Genomic DNA, 14,749 nt, shown 5'->3' on the forward strand with positions numbered 1-14,749 from the left:
ATCATCCTCAAGTCTGGGTGTACCTGATGACATCACAGACCCTTGATGACATCACAGCCTCCCCCCGGAGTCTCCAGCTTTTGTTGTTGACAGTTGACTCTTCGCTGCCCCCTTGTGGACGCATCGATTCCAATGTAAAACACGTTTATTTGAAACAGACGTTTTTATTTTTGTTCACAAACAATAGAAACCTGAAACACGACAAACAGCGTCGTGTTCGTCGTGTTCGTCGGATGTCCGGCTGGTGAATAATTGACGGCGCTTCAGCCTCTGCGCCGGTTCCCATGATGCTTCGGCTGAGGAGCGACGCCTGTTTGACATCATTTATTCATCCGCTTCATCCAACTTTCATGAAACCAGGTTAAACACATTCAGGACGACGAAGACGATGATGAAGAACAGATGCTTTTACTTGTTTATTTCACTTTTTTTCACCAACACAACTTGGTTTATACCGGCTGTTACCGTGACAACCGGAGGCGAGGACGTCCTCCCAGACGGTCTGAGAGGTTCTGCCGTTTGGACGTCGAGGAAACACGATCGAGTTACGACAAAAACGACGAGACGAGCCGATAACAGAATCCCTGACATCAGCGCCCGGCGCCGGCGCCGGGGTGTCTCCTGTTACACAGCGGCTCCTCGCCTTGCGCCTTGTGGCGCTCGTCGATTCGCCCGAGATGAATCCCGATCAACGCCACACCAAAACACGAGATCAGCTGGCGAGATCCGCTGAGTTAAAGCCGTCATGAATCAACCTGCCGGCGTCGCGTGAGGGATGACCCCTGGTGTCGCCCCCCCGGGGGAAATAACGGGCGCCGCTTCTGTCGACTCAGCATAAACGCTCAAATAGACATGAACGCCAATCGGCATAAATAAACACATGATCCGATTGGAGGTAGACAGGACCCCCCCCGGGGCAAAACCACTCCGCACTCGCAGAGGCCCGGCCCATTGGGGCGTCGACTATCAATTGTCAGTGGGCGGGGCCACATGTAAAGGTTGCTCAGCCAGCGGATTTGTTTTCGATCGGAGGTCAGACCCGATGGAAGTCACTTATTGATCGTTTTGGGAGGAGGGGGGTCGCTGATTTTGACCAGACGGGGGGTTTGAAACACCTGCAGGTTGGATCGAACGTCACATGACCTGCAGGTCGGCTTTAATGAACAACCGACCACTCTTAATATCGACGAATCGATTTCGTTGCCTAAGACTTTATTTAAATACAGTTTTAAAGATTTTTATTGAATTTTGTTAAAATTTTGCGTTTAATTGTAAGATTTTTTAAAACATTTGAACGTTTTAGTGAATTTTTGTGTTCAAATTCTTGACCAAAAAAAGAAACCGTTGCGTTAAAACAGGCGTGACGATTAGCAAACACGTAAACTATTAGCGGCGGCTTTGATGTCTCGGTTTGGCTTTGATGTCGAGCGTCCTGCTCCTGATTGGCTGGTTTTTATTCCACTCATCCGTCCTTGGCTGCAGCTCGGATGCCCGTCCCAGTAGAGACCCAGAGCGATGGAGGTGAGGAGGGGGTTACTCCGAGGAGGGCGCGTAAATAATTCATCCAGAGGAGCAGAGAGGAAGAGGAGGATGAAGGAAACAAAACGTCTTCGGATCTCGTCTCTGCGCCGCCTTTGATTCCGGTTTTTCGCATCGCAGCGTCGATCAAACGATCAAATCAGAACGTTCAGCGTGGATCTGATCCCCTCTGAGCTCTGGAGGCGAGGAGGGGGTAACCCCGCTGCGAGCGCCGGTACGGCGTTCATTAAGACGAGCTCCCAGCATGAAACCTGGACAGTTTCATTCTGATTGACGCACACGGGTCGGTTTTACTTCCTGGTTTGGTTGGTTTCCGTCATGTGACCTGATGGCTGCTCTGATTAGCTTCCTTGTTAGCTGATAGCTTCACTGGTGGGGGGGTGGAGCGCAGTAATGATGGAAGAGGAACAGGAAGGACCGGAGTCAGGACCGCTTGACCGAGGTCGACCTGCTGTGGAGGTGTTACGTGTTCCGAACCAGTGGGTCCATCTGTCGCCACGGCAACAGACACAAATCAAACAGACTGTGTTGGAGCCGGACGGATGAGGAGGAGATAACGGAGGAGGAGGTTCTGGTTCACATCACGACCAAGACGGAATCAAATATCAAATCAAATCAAATACTGGCTCTGGATTGGTCCAGAACTCCTCCTGTCTGAGCAGGAACAGGAAGTACAGTCAGAGGCACAGGTTCAGGGTCAGAGACACAGGTGCAGAGTCAGAGACACAGGTTCAGAGTCAGAGACACAGGTTCAGAGTCAGAGACACAGGTTCAGTCAGAGGCACAGGTTCAGAGTCAGAGGCACAGGTTCAGAGTCAGAGGCACAGGTTCGGAGTCAGAGACACAGGTTCAGAGTCAGAGACACAGGTTCAGAGTCAGAGACACAGGTTCAGTCAGAGACACAGGTTCAGAGTCAGAGGCACAGGTTCAGAGTCAGAGGCACAGGTTCAGAGTCAGAGGCACAGGTTCAGAGTCAGAGGCACAGGTTCAGAGTCAGAGGCACAGGTTCACTGTCAGAGGCACAGGTTCAGAGTCAGAGACACAGGTTCAGAGTCAGAGGCACAGGTCCAGAGTCAGAGACACAGGTTCAGAGTCAGAGGCACAGGTCCAGAGTCAGAGACACAGGTTCAGAGTCAGAGACACAGGTTCAGAGTCAGAGACACAGGTTCTGATAAAACACTCTGGAGCGACGAGACGACAGAGAAACGACCTCCAGGCATTTCGGGAACAAGACGGGACCTCCGTCCTCCAGCCACAAACAGGAGACTCATCAGAGCCTGGCACCTGATTGGCTGCTGGAGGAGGAGGAGGAAACAACAAGGATGAAGAACAAAGACGGTCACAGGAGGCAGGATGACCTGAAGAGAAGAAATGGACAGAAAAGAACTCACTGAGAACCAGCATGAAGGTCTGAACCTGTCAGAGATGCTCGAGGGCCACATCAGCATAACGGCTGTCCTCAAAGGGCCAGATGTAACTAATACAGTAACTAATAACTAAATAACTAACTAAATAACTCCAAATGTATTACGTATTCAAACATTACAGTTAAAACATGTTTGTTTCTCTGTTCTAACATAAATCCTTTTAATTTGTCAGGTTATTAAACCCACAGAACTCCATCAATCAAGGATCAAACTATCAATCAATAAAGAAAAATAACATCAGACACAAGTTAGGACATTAACTTTGTTCACAACGTTTAGTCAGAGTTAAGATGGGATTAATTACTGCATTGTGGGAAATGTAGTTTTTAGTTTTATTTTAGACACTCTGACCTTTTATGCTCTAGCGGGCCACATTAAATGATGTGGAGGGCCACATTTGGCCCCTGGGCCTTGAGTTTAACACATGTGTTCTACATGAACCCAGTCCAGAGAACAATGAACCAGAAGACGTCGTCTGTGAAGAACTGGTCCAATCTAAAAGTCTTTCTGGTGTGGAAGCCTCCTTAGATACTGATCTCCACCGTTAGCCGTCTGAGCTAACGGCTAGCTCCACAAACACCGCCGTCCTCTTGGAAGACTAGTGGATCCCAGATGTCGGACAAACGTCTAGAAGTGGGGGGACTTCGGGGTCGTCCACAAACCCTTCAGAGAAGCCGCTGTGAGCTGTGGAGGTGGGCGGAGTCACCACAGACGCCCGTGGGTGGTCTTTCCTGGCGCCATCGCGCCGTACGATGTCAGTAAGGTCAACGGCGGAGCGTTTGCCAGGGTCCACCTCCAGCCACTCAGGACCGGGAGACTTCCTGTTTGAAACAGGAAGTGAGGTAAGTAACATCTCCTTCACAAAATAAAAGCATTGTTTTTGAGTTTTCAGAATTGAGCACTAACTCAAAAATCTTCTTTACAAACTCAATCAACCTTCTGATTTATATTTTCAGATTTAAATCTATATTTATAGTTTTGTTTACATGGTCTCTTATTGTGTTAGTGTCAGTATTAAACAAACACCTTCATGCCTGACGGGTAGCGGTCGAGTCGCTTTGACCCGGCAGCCGTTAATCCATCTCCAGGGTATGATGGTCGACTTCGCCACACAATGTTATCATTAAACCTGATTGATCCAGTTTCTCCTCTGAACTATTGGCTCCCATCACTCCCATCAGTCCCATCAGTCCCATCCCACAACAATGAAGTCCATCCATTTACCAATTACTCACTTTATGATGTTCAAACCGCAGGCGAGTCGTCCATTCTCAAATCATCTCTGGAGGTTTGGCTGTGTTTTAGTTACCGTGGAGATAGCAGCTGACTTGGGGGGGTTAGTGTTGAGTACAGTCATGCTAGGCTAACGCTCTCAGTAATGCTAGGCTAACGTTTTTGGGGTCGTAGTCAATCAGAAATAAGTGTTGTTTTTTCCCAGTGGCGCGTCTTATGCTTCTTCAATCATATTATGTTTCATAACGCAGACTAAGCTAACACACTAACACGTTCCATGCTCATTGTTAGCGTTGATGATCGCTCACTAGCCCATTCTGATTGGGCATGGTTCAGTTTCAGCTCACGGTAGCTTCATGCTAGTCGCACTGCGCAGCTGAACTAAGGTAGTTTAACCTTAATACACTCAGATACTCTCGGATACTCGCCATGCTAACATGCTAACATGCAGGTGCAATGTCTGAAATGGAATTTTATATACAAAGAGCTCCTGAGAGTTTAAGATGGAGTGAGAGCAACAGAAGGCGTGGCCTAATGCCTAATCCCTTGCTGGGGGGGGATGGAACCATTAGCATCTGGAGCCGTGTTGATGCTACGCTACGTTTATCGAATGGATTTTTCTATTTTTATTTTATTCTATATACTATTATAATTCCCAAAGGGAAATTGAGAATGAAATTAAGGATGCAGCTTCCAAGGGATTAATTTGAATGCAACGTCGCCGTCTTGCTAACCTCAACGACATCAGAGCTCCTCGACACGCGGGCCTCGAAGAGACGACATCAATAAAAACGTGCTGATTTCACAGTTATGACTCAACCTGGTGTGCAGCAGGACAATAAAGGCGGCGTCAGAAGAGCGACTCCCCCATCCCGACGCGGGTTTATTATTAAGAGGGGAATAAAGCTGCCAGAGGACGCCGTCTGCTCTACGTTAGCATCCGTCCCCGCTTCATTCGCCGATGTCGGCTAAATGTGCTGAAATTACCGACTCAGCGACAGAAACGGGATGTAATCCAGAAGCTCTCCTGCCAATGGAGGGGGGGGGTGGCGTCTATTTATAGGACGGATGTGTTCGGAGTGACGGGTGTGGCGTCCGGACTGCGTTTGAAGACAAAAAGTAGAAACAGAAATAAGAAAACGAGGGAGAATTCTCCCATAGGAACGTACAGGACCGCAACCGCCTTAAAAACAATCTAACAAACTAGCGTCCGGATGTGTTCACGTTATTTTAGATTTAAATTAAAGCGCTGGATTAGGTTTACAGATGGGACTAGAACCTTTCCTGCGAGTCACGACTCTGGGAGAAACTTCCTCGACTCCGGTTTATTAATTAAAGCGAGACGAACTAAAGATTTACGACGTCGTGGATCGAGTCTAAGTTTAGCTCATCCCGCTAACGGCCGCTAACGCTAACGGTCAGCACTTCTGGTGGGAGATGGATGGCATCATTAGCCCCTCGGGGGCCCCTCCTCTAATGCCCTCCCTGGTTAGGAAGTGGAGATTACACCCCCTCTAATGGGGAATCCAAAGCGAGGACCCCCCCCCCCCACAACGCGTTATAATGACGGGGAATATTGATGACATAATTCGTGGTAAAGTTCGCAGCCCACCCCGATCGGGGGGTCAGGAGGGTGGGGGTTCAAACGCAGCCGTAATGCTAATGCTGCAGATAATCTAACCGGCCCTGAGGGACGCCAGCGGGTCTATTTATGACCAGCAGAGTCATCGTGCATCACGAGAGGTCGCAGAGGAGGAATGAGACGTCCTACAGCCCGAAGACGAGGCCACGAGAAAGATGACCGACGTACGAGTAACACTAATGTAGGGTTAGAAGGATTTAAATCGTTAAAAGAACTACTTTAAGATACGAGTCAGGCATCAGGACCCCATCACGTGTTGGCGGATGGATACGGCATCAGTGAGAGCGGATCTCGTTCTTTACCACGTGTTGGCGGATGGATACGACATCAGTGAGACCGCATCTCGTTCTTTACCACGTGTTGGCGGATGGATACAACATCAGTGAGAGCGGATCTCGTTCTTTACCACGTGTTGGCGGATGGATACGACATCAGTGAGAGCGGATCTCGTTCTTTACCCCGTGTTGGCGGATGGATACAACGACCCCGGTCTTCTGGGTTGACCCTGACCTTGACCCTTTGACCCCACATCCCGGCTGACATGACGTTTGGTCAGGTTTGATTTTCCTGCCATCAGGTAACTCCATCTCATCACCCTCCAGAGGCTGAATATAGAGTCTGTGGGTAAACCAGGGGTCAAAGTTCAGCCCTAATCATGTCCCAGTGATGCGATAACTCAGGGCCGGCGGCGGCCCCCGCCGTCACCTCGTCCCGCTCAGCGCCTTCATCCCATGTTTAATTTGCGGGGACAGGATTCCACCGGGGCCGGCCGCCCTCTGATGGGGCCAGATGAAGGACAGGAAGCCGCTGCCGCTCGTAAAACGGTAATGATGTTACCGCGGCGACCAGCCTGCCTCCAGGCAAGGAGAGGGAACGGAGGTTCCGTCACGTCGTTTATGTCAGGATGGAGCGATAAAAGATAAAATCACGCGTTTAAAAACGTCTGACGATGCAAAACGTCCATCAGAGCGCCGCTGACGATCCAGGATTATTATTTTTGTGTGACTTACAGAATTAAAACGTGGCTGCAGTCGGGTAATATCGATAAAATCCAGTGTTTAACTTCATCCTCGACCTTGAGAGACGACATCAAAGCTCACGGGTCGCCGTCGTTCCGTCAAACCGGGTCGGGTTCCGTGTGTTTGTGAGACGAAACGCACCGAAACGCATCGATCGGCTCCAGCGTCACGTCGGCTTCCATTTCCATCAGGGGGACGTGAGCAGCGGCGGCGGCGCCGATGCTAACGGGGCGCTTGAAAACGTTTCCTCTCGCCACTAATGTAAAGTAAACTAAGGTCATGTCCCTGAGAATCAATTTTTATGCTGGAATAATGGAAATCAGCAACGATACAGAGATATTAGAAAAACACTACAGGTAGACCTCAGTTTACGTTGTTCTCCATCATCCATCGGTTTCCCCAAAAAATATACGAAAAAAGAAATCATTAAATCACTAATAAACCATTAAAAACATACAATATGATGTTACTGTACAATAAATCAGAATAAAACATATCGTATTATTAGCCCGTAGCAACCCCCGTGACCCACAATGAGGAAGAGATGAAGACGAGACGGAGACGTTTTTTCTGTACTATATTAAAAAATAAAATTTAATAGTTTGTCGTCTTAAAATAGATTCATATTAAACAAATATTATTGAAATACGTTGATCAATAAAGTTCAGGACAGAACTGGGAATGGTTCTTCCCCTTTCGTGGGTCACGGGGGTTGCTGGGGCCCATCTGACATTAATTATGTGTGGCCTTTTATTCTCATTTCCTGTTACTTCGTCCAGATTCCTCTGACAGTAAGAAGCTGCAGACAGGATGATATCCCAGAATGCTTCACTTTCTTTATGAACTGTCATAAAAACAACATCTGAAGCCGAACCGAGAACGTTTTACCGTCTGATAGGAGCTGCTAGCGTCTTCTCCCAAGGTTAAGCTAATGGCCGTTAGCGTGTGACCGCTAACCGCTAACGCGGCTTCAAACGGGAACCTGCCTGTTTAAAATACGAGCGGCGGCTGTAATGAGGCCCTCAGGGACCCGAGGAGCCTGCAAGGCCGAGCCGGGTCCGCCGGGACTGACGGCGGGGGCCGATGAATCAACACGAACCCCGTGAACCTGCAGCAATATCAGCGTGGGGGGGGGGGGTATTTTAAACTTCCTGTCAAGGTAGGACGTCTGGATCGTTACCTGTCCTCAGGTGAGCCGCCGCGTCCGGTTGGACGTTCCCTGATTGGACGAGGGACGGTCTTCGTCTTCCTCACTTTGACTTCACCTTCAGCCTGAAAGGAAAAACAGTGGTGAGACATTTCCTGGCGCTGCGCTGCAGGATGCATCCTGAGCCATATGGGGTGGGGTGGGGGGTGGGGGGAATTAATAGTAGCGGCTCAGATTCTGCTGAGTCAGCGCTCGTCTGTTTACTGACACTATAAAAGCCTCCAGTCGTTAAAGCCCAGAGAACACCTGAACGCACCGTGAGGGAAAGATCTGAACGCCTGTCCTTCAGTGAACACGTTGGAGCTGCTTTGGGGGGGTCGGGGGGACCGTACCGACCCAGGGGGGCCGTACCAACACGGGGGGGGGCTGTACCTACCCGGGGCATGGTGAGGACCAGGTGTCCGGTGGTCTGGGACCTCTGGGTCGTCGAGCTGTCGGGCTTCACTTCAGCCGGCAGGACGATCTGGAACACCTGCAGGATTAATTAATCATGACTTTAATTAACTAATCTAGACTTTAATTAGCAGGATTAATGTTCTGATCCGCCGTCCCATTGGGTCCCACTGGGTCATGTGACTTTAATCAGTCCTGGGGCTTTTTTTAGGTCCACGTTTCAGGAGAAGTGCGACGAGAAAAGCTCCGACTGAGACCCACACGAGGTACGGGTGTGAACGGAGACGTCTGTCACGCCGTTCTGTTTCACTCCTGGGGGGTCTGGTGACTCCTCCGGTCGATTCCCCCAAATGAGCTCTGACGGTCCGGGTCGATCTATCGCCACGTAAACCAAGAGCACCCGTCCAATCAGGACGACCCCCAACAGCAGGGGGGCGGGACAGGAAGTCAGAACCGTACCCACGGCCGTCACACCAGACAGACAGGAAGTCTCACATCTCTACATCATCTGGACTAAACGCGTTAAAATGTGACGCTGTTCATTTGTTCCTTTGATGGAGTCAGGCAGTGACTCAGCACATCGCTCTGGGGGGGGGGGTGCTGAGTCATCCGACCAATAACCGAGGGGGGGGGTACAAACGTTGACGGCTGATGACAACAGGAAGTGTGTTTCCTACCTTTCCTTTGACGCTGACTCGGGCGTAGGTCGGATGAACGTCCACATCGATCAGGGAGGTGTCCAGGTGCCTGTGGGGGGGGGGGGGGTTAGGGTTAGGATCCAGTCACACAGATCAGTGGGGGGGTGGGCTGTTACCTGTACACCCCCAGGTCCAGGACCAGCGTGTTGTTCTCCTCGTCTTCAGTCAGGGTGAAGTCCAGCCTGTGGAACGTTTTGTTCTGTTAACCATTAAATTACCAATAAAGTTTGGATTTGTTTGTTTATTTCCTGTTTGTTTCACCAACAGGCCGTCGTCACCAGGCCGGTGACCCCATCCTGACCTCAGTTCAGCTCTCATCACAAATGAGATCATCCCGGTGGCCTTGATGTGGAAATAAACCCCACGGTGACTGGGGGGGTCTTTTGTGGGGTGGGGCTGATGGGGGCCAGAGATCAAAAAGCGAAGGCCACAAATGAACCAATCACAGCACGGGTGTCGACTAGAGGCGTCATGTTGCTACTTTACCAACAGGAAGTGATGAAATCAAGTTTGTCTCTCACTTCCTGTTTACATCGTTTACGACAACAACACAACTTCATTCCCAAACCGGGAGGAAGCCCAAATAGATCCGACATGTCTGTTAAAACTGGGGAGTTTTAAACTGACTCCGCCTCATGATGTTGTTTATTTATCATGTAAACATGTAAACAGGAAACACGTTTGTTTACTTTGGCGCATTGACGTTCAGGACTCGTCCTTCAGACGTGATCAGAGTCCTCCTCTTCTCCAGCTTCTGCTGCGCCTTCATCCTGCAGGAAGACAGCAACGCATGAGCAGTGTGTGTGTGTGTGTGTGTGTGTGTGTGTGTGTGTGTGTGTGTGTGTGTGTGTGTGTGTGTGTGTGTGTGTCTGTGTGTGTGTGTGTGTGTGTGTGTGTGAAGGGTGGAGAGTTATGAGCTTCTGGGGTGAAGGAGAGAGCCACCTGTTCTCCAGGGCCAACCATAAAGACACACAGCAGATGATGCGCACACACGCACACACACACACACACACACACACACACACACACACACACACACACACACACACACACATAAACACACACACACACACACACACACACACACACACACACACCAAGCTTTACAGAGAATTTGAATCAAATTAAAGACGTGAGATGAAATCAGGGCCCAAGGGTTTAAGCAGGATCCGTGTGTGTGTGTGTGTGTGTGTGTGTGTGTGTGTGTGTGTGTGTGTGTGTGTGTGTGTGTGTGTGTGTGTGTGTGTGTGTGTGTGTGTGTGTGTGTGTGTGTGTGTGTGTGTGTGTGTGTGTGTGTGTGTGTGTGTGTGTGTGTGTGTGTGCCCCATAAGGCAGCAGAAACACCGGCGGGGTGACGTTCACTTCCTGAACCTCTAACCATTAAACTCCCTGAGCGGCAGGTGGGAGGGGGGCGGGGCTTAGGGCTCGGTGGATGGTCGGCCGTCGTGACCTCCACAGACGTACATCAGCCTGAGCGAGGGGGCGTGGGGGGGTGACGGCCGCTCCCAGCGGCCTTCGATCGGCTGTAATGAGTGTAATGGGGCTGGGGGGGCCGGCAAGGGGGGGCACTTCCTGTTTTAATAGTTCCATTACCGCCGTGGTCGTGTCACACGGTCCCATCAGCCCCTGGGAGCGGGCGTCTAAGCCCCGCCCCCCATCCTGAGCTGCACGCTTTGGACCCGTCAAGGTCGCCGCGTGGCTAAAGCGGCGTCCAGTAGCCTTTTATCCCCTTCGAGTGGGCGGGGCCACATCTGGGGGGGGTAATGTATTCTGTGTTAGCGGCCGGCGCGGCCCCTTTAAGACGGTGGTCATGTGACCGAGGCAAGCATCGACATAGAAGAGAAAGTTTTCCTCCTCTCCCCTCCAGCAGACTGAGCGGGGGGAGGGGTGTGTGCAGGACGGCCTGTCATGGGGGGGTTGACAGTTTGGGGTGGGGGGGGTATCCCCATGTGGATCGGGGGGTATCAGAGAGCACCCCCCCACCAGGACGCCCGTGGACTGACCCTGACGGTTTAATGTGTTCACTGCGACCTCCTCCTCTTCCTCACCCCCCCTTCCCACCCTCACCCCCCCACCAGATGATGGATCTTCCTCCACATTAAAAACAGGAGGTGTTTTAAATGAGATGTGAGTCTTAAATCCAGTGGCTTCAGATTAAGCTCCTCCCCTCACGCGACCTGGCAGCCAATCAGAGGCCGGCTCCAGCTCTCCTAAACGCAGCAGCAGTACATCAGTCAGGATTATCGGCACCTTCAGGCCCGCCGGCGGCGCCCCCATCCATCACGCGTATAAATAACCCCCACATCCAGCTCGTCCTCCGCTGCCGTGACGACCGTGGAAAAAAAAACTCCTCAACCAACCTGACGGATGAACTCCAACGGCAACTCATCCAACGCCGATTCGTCAGAACGACCGGCGTCTACGTAACGAGATCAAAAGGCCTCAAACCTGACGTGTGTGTGGGGGGGTCAATAAAGCATCTGATTGGTTGATCTGTTCCCTCGGCGACCAGGTTGCCCATCACTTTAGCGTTAGCATCAGCACATTTCACCATCGACGCTCGTGAAAAACGGTTCGACGCCGACAGAAAATCGAAACGCTGGAATCATCACCTGATGGACAAAAGTATGTAGACACATCCGCTAAAGGCTTCATTTAGCCATTAGTGTTCCTGTTAGCGCCCGCTAGCATTGGTAATTGATTAATACGTTAGCTTATTGATTGAAAATAGACATTAAGATGTTTTTACTCATTTAAATCAAAGGAAAAAAAAGACAGAAAACCGTGACGACCTGTTGAGGAATTCTTACAAACCCTTAATTATTACAATTAAAAAAAATTTAAAACATTGTTCTCTGATTGGAAAACTAGCACAAAGAATTTGTGATTTTTTTTTCATTTCTCTCTCCAGTTCTGATCAGATTTATCAATCTTTTCTCTCTTCATGGACATTGTTAGCATGCTAGCGCCCCCCAGTGGCTGCAACCTCCAACTGCAGCCACTACATGGTGATAAAGGCTTCACTCTGACCTTTCTTTTGCCTTCTTCTTCTCCAGGAAGCGGTAAGCCTTCAGACGAGACTCGGGGGTGAACGAACACGGCGTGTTCCAGAACTCCCGCTCCTTCTCCTCATCCTCCTGGTTCTCCTCCTCCTCCTCCTCCTGGTTCTCCTCATCCTCCAGACTACAATGAAGAGACGAAGTGAGTTCTGGATTTCAAGAGACTTTTTTTAATGTCTTGCTTCAGAAAGATGTCGCCTGCGTCGTTACCATGATGACACTGCTTCCTCCTCTTTCTGTCTGGCTCGTCTCTCCAGGTATTCCCTCTCCTGCTCCATCACTCGCCTCCGGACCGACTCCAGGTCCTGGGAGGCCAGGATCCTCTCCGACCGGCTGATCTCCGTCCCGTCCAGCCGCTGAACGCCAACACAAAACCTCCCGTTAGCGTCGTTTTTGAACCGATCAGATCGACCGGGTGAGGTGGGCGGAGTCACCTTGAGCTGGGGCAGAGACGCCACCACGTACTGCCGGTACCCCTCGAAGCCGGTGCAGGGGTTCCCCACCAGGAACAGCTCGGACAGGTGGGGGTTCTGCCTCAGGGACGCCGTGCTGCTCAGACGACCCACAAAGTTCAGGGTCAGGTCCAGCCTCTGGAGGCTCTCGCAGCCTGACAGGAAGTGGTCATGTGACAGGAAGTGATTGCAGGAGACAACCAAGAAGGTCAAGAAGGAGAACGTAGAACCAGACGATAAAAACGTTTAACAAGCAGGTTCCACACTGACCTTCAAGGTTCTCAATGACTTCAATGTTGTTCACGGCCAGATTCAAGTACTCCAGCTTCTTCAGGCGGCCGAGGTTCTCTAGACGACGGATGGATGGATGGATGGATGGATGGATGGATGGATGGATTCAGTAGACATAAAAATATAGTTAAAATGAAGAATAAAAAGAAGAATACATTTTGGGGAAGTGTAACATGAAGAATAACAGACATAAATGAAGACAGACGTTCCAAACATGCCCCCTCCCCGTCGTGGCCCCCCCAGGGCCTCACCGATGCGGGGGATGAGGTTGTTCTGCAGGTACAGGATCCTCAGCTGGCGGCACCACCTGTCCAGGTGTTGGATCCTCTCGATGTGCTGCTGGTGGAGGGAGATCTCCTCCAGGGAGAAGATCTCACACTCGTTGTGTTCTGCCCGCTGGCGCACCAGCTCCTCTGTGACTAGACACGAGACACGCCCAGGGGCGGGGCTAGTGGTTAACACACAGTCATGTGACTTTTTTTTTTTTTTACAGATCAATAGATGATCAATAGATCAGATCAGATTTCTGTACCCCTCATGATTATTTATGTGTTTTTTTGTGTATGTTGTTCTACATGTTGTTGTTCTACATGTTGTTGTTCTACATGTTGTTGTTCTACATGTTGTTGTTCTACATGTTGTTGTTCTACATGTTGTTGTTCTACATGTTGTTGTTCTACATGTTGTTGTTCTACATGTTGTTGTTCTACATGCTGTTGTTCTACATGCTGTTGTTCTACATGTTGTTGTTCTACATGTTGTTGTTCTACATGTTGTTGTTCTATAGTTGCTCTGTTGTGCTGTTGAACATGAAGGTCAAAATTATTATTTTTTTCTTGTTGATTTTTTTATTTAAAACTAACCATGAGTGAAAAAAATAACAATTTCTCCAAGGGGATAAGTATAATACTACTGCTAACGACAATAATAATAAGTGTTATCATTATTATACTATTAAATAATATATTATTACACTATATTATTATAGTATATATATATTATGTTATTATTAATACAATAATTTATCTGTTAATAGAGTTACCTGTATTAACATTAGAGCGGTGATTTGGGGGGGGGGGGACAATTTCCCCGTGGGGATAAATTAAGTAAAACACTACGACTACCACTAACAACAACAACAATAATAATAATAATAATATTATTATTGATAATAGTTACATGTATTAATATTAGCGCAGTGACGTTAGCATCATTAGGTTAATAGCTAGTGAGTGGCTCCTAATTTAGCTAAACTTGGCTAACATGATGTGTAATAAAGACATTAATAACCACTAATTACGTAGCCGTCACGACGGAAGTGACGTCACACACAGAACTAAGTTAACGTTACTTACCGTTTATGAAGTTAGCTAGCAGTTAGCTAATAGCTAGCAGTTGGCTAATAGCTAGCAGTTAGCTAATAGTTAGCAGGAACTCGGCACCTGTGGCTCGAGCCTGACGTAAATAAATAAATAAATAACGAAATAAAGAGTTGAACTCACGAACAGCTGCGATTAATAACCGGAAACACGTGGAAACGTTCTACCGGAGCGTGATGACGTATTTATCGTGTTTTTATTCACTTACTGTAAACCATCGTCCTCCGTTGTTGTGCGTTGCCGTAGAAACCGTCTGGATACTGTGTGTGTGTGTGTGCGTGTGTGTGTGTGTGTGTGTGTGTTTGAGTGTGTGCTTTAAGGGAAACACTAGAAAGCCGCAGCTCGGAATTTTGAGCTCTAAGATTGAATATGTTATGTACCGTGGTTATCTTATTTTTAAATGCTTCTAA

At 49.2% G+C, this 14,749-nt stretch overlaps 1 protein-coding gene across 1 annotated transcript; it reads right to left on the bottom strand.

The window, feature by feature from the left end:
- Window positions 1-2,992: 2,992 nt before the first annotated feature.
- On the bottom strand, window positions 2,993-14,687 carry dnaaf11 (dynein axonemal assembly factor 11). Its single transcript, XM_068341114.1, has 12 exons — window positions 14,548-14,687; window positions 13,212-13,379; window positions 12,940-13,017; window positions 12,652-12,824; window positions 12,428-12,573; window positions 12,189-12,341; window positions 9,848-9,928; window positions 9,275-9,340; window positions 9,138-9,207; window positions 8,444-8,539; window positions 8,041-8,132; window positions 2,993-3,787 (listed from the first exon to the last, which is right to left on the bottom strand). The coding sequence occupies exons 1-12, from the start codon at window positions 14,555-14,557 to the stop codon at window positions 3,565-3,567; spliced, it is 1,356 nt and encodes a 451-aa protein (XP_068197215.1). The 5' UTR covers window positions 14,558-14,687; the 3' UTR covers window positions 2,993-3,564.
- Between the last annotated feature and the right edge of the window lie 62 nt (window positions 14,688-14,749).

Source organism: Antennarius striatus, chromosome 18 (genome assembly GCF_040054535.1).
Source record: "Antennarius striatus isolate MH-2024 chromosome 18, ASM4005453v1, whole genome shotgun sequence".
NCBI lineage: Eukaryota > Metazoa > Chordata > Actinopteri > Lophiiformes > Antennariidae > Antennarius > Antennarius striatus.

Bases quoted from the DNA above. Each gene is read 5' to 3' on its own strand.
- dnaaf11 (XM_068341114.1), bottom strand. The intron at 8,540-9,137 runs GTAGGAAACACA...TTAATCCTGCAG, and splicing joins GAGTCAGCGTCAAAGGAAAG to GTGTTCCAGATCGTCCTGCC. The intron at 3,788-8,040 runs GTAACGATCCAG...TGTTTCAAACAG, and splicing joins GGCGGCTCACCTGAGGACAG to GAAGTCTCCCGGTCCTGAGT.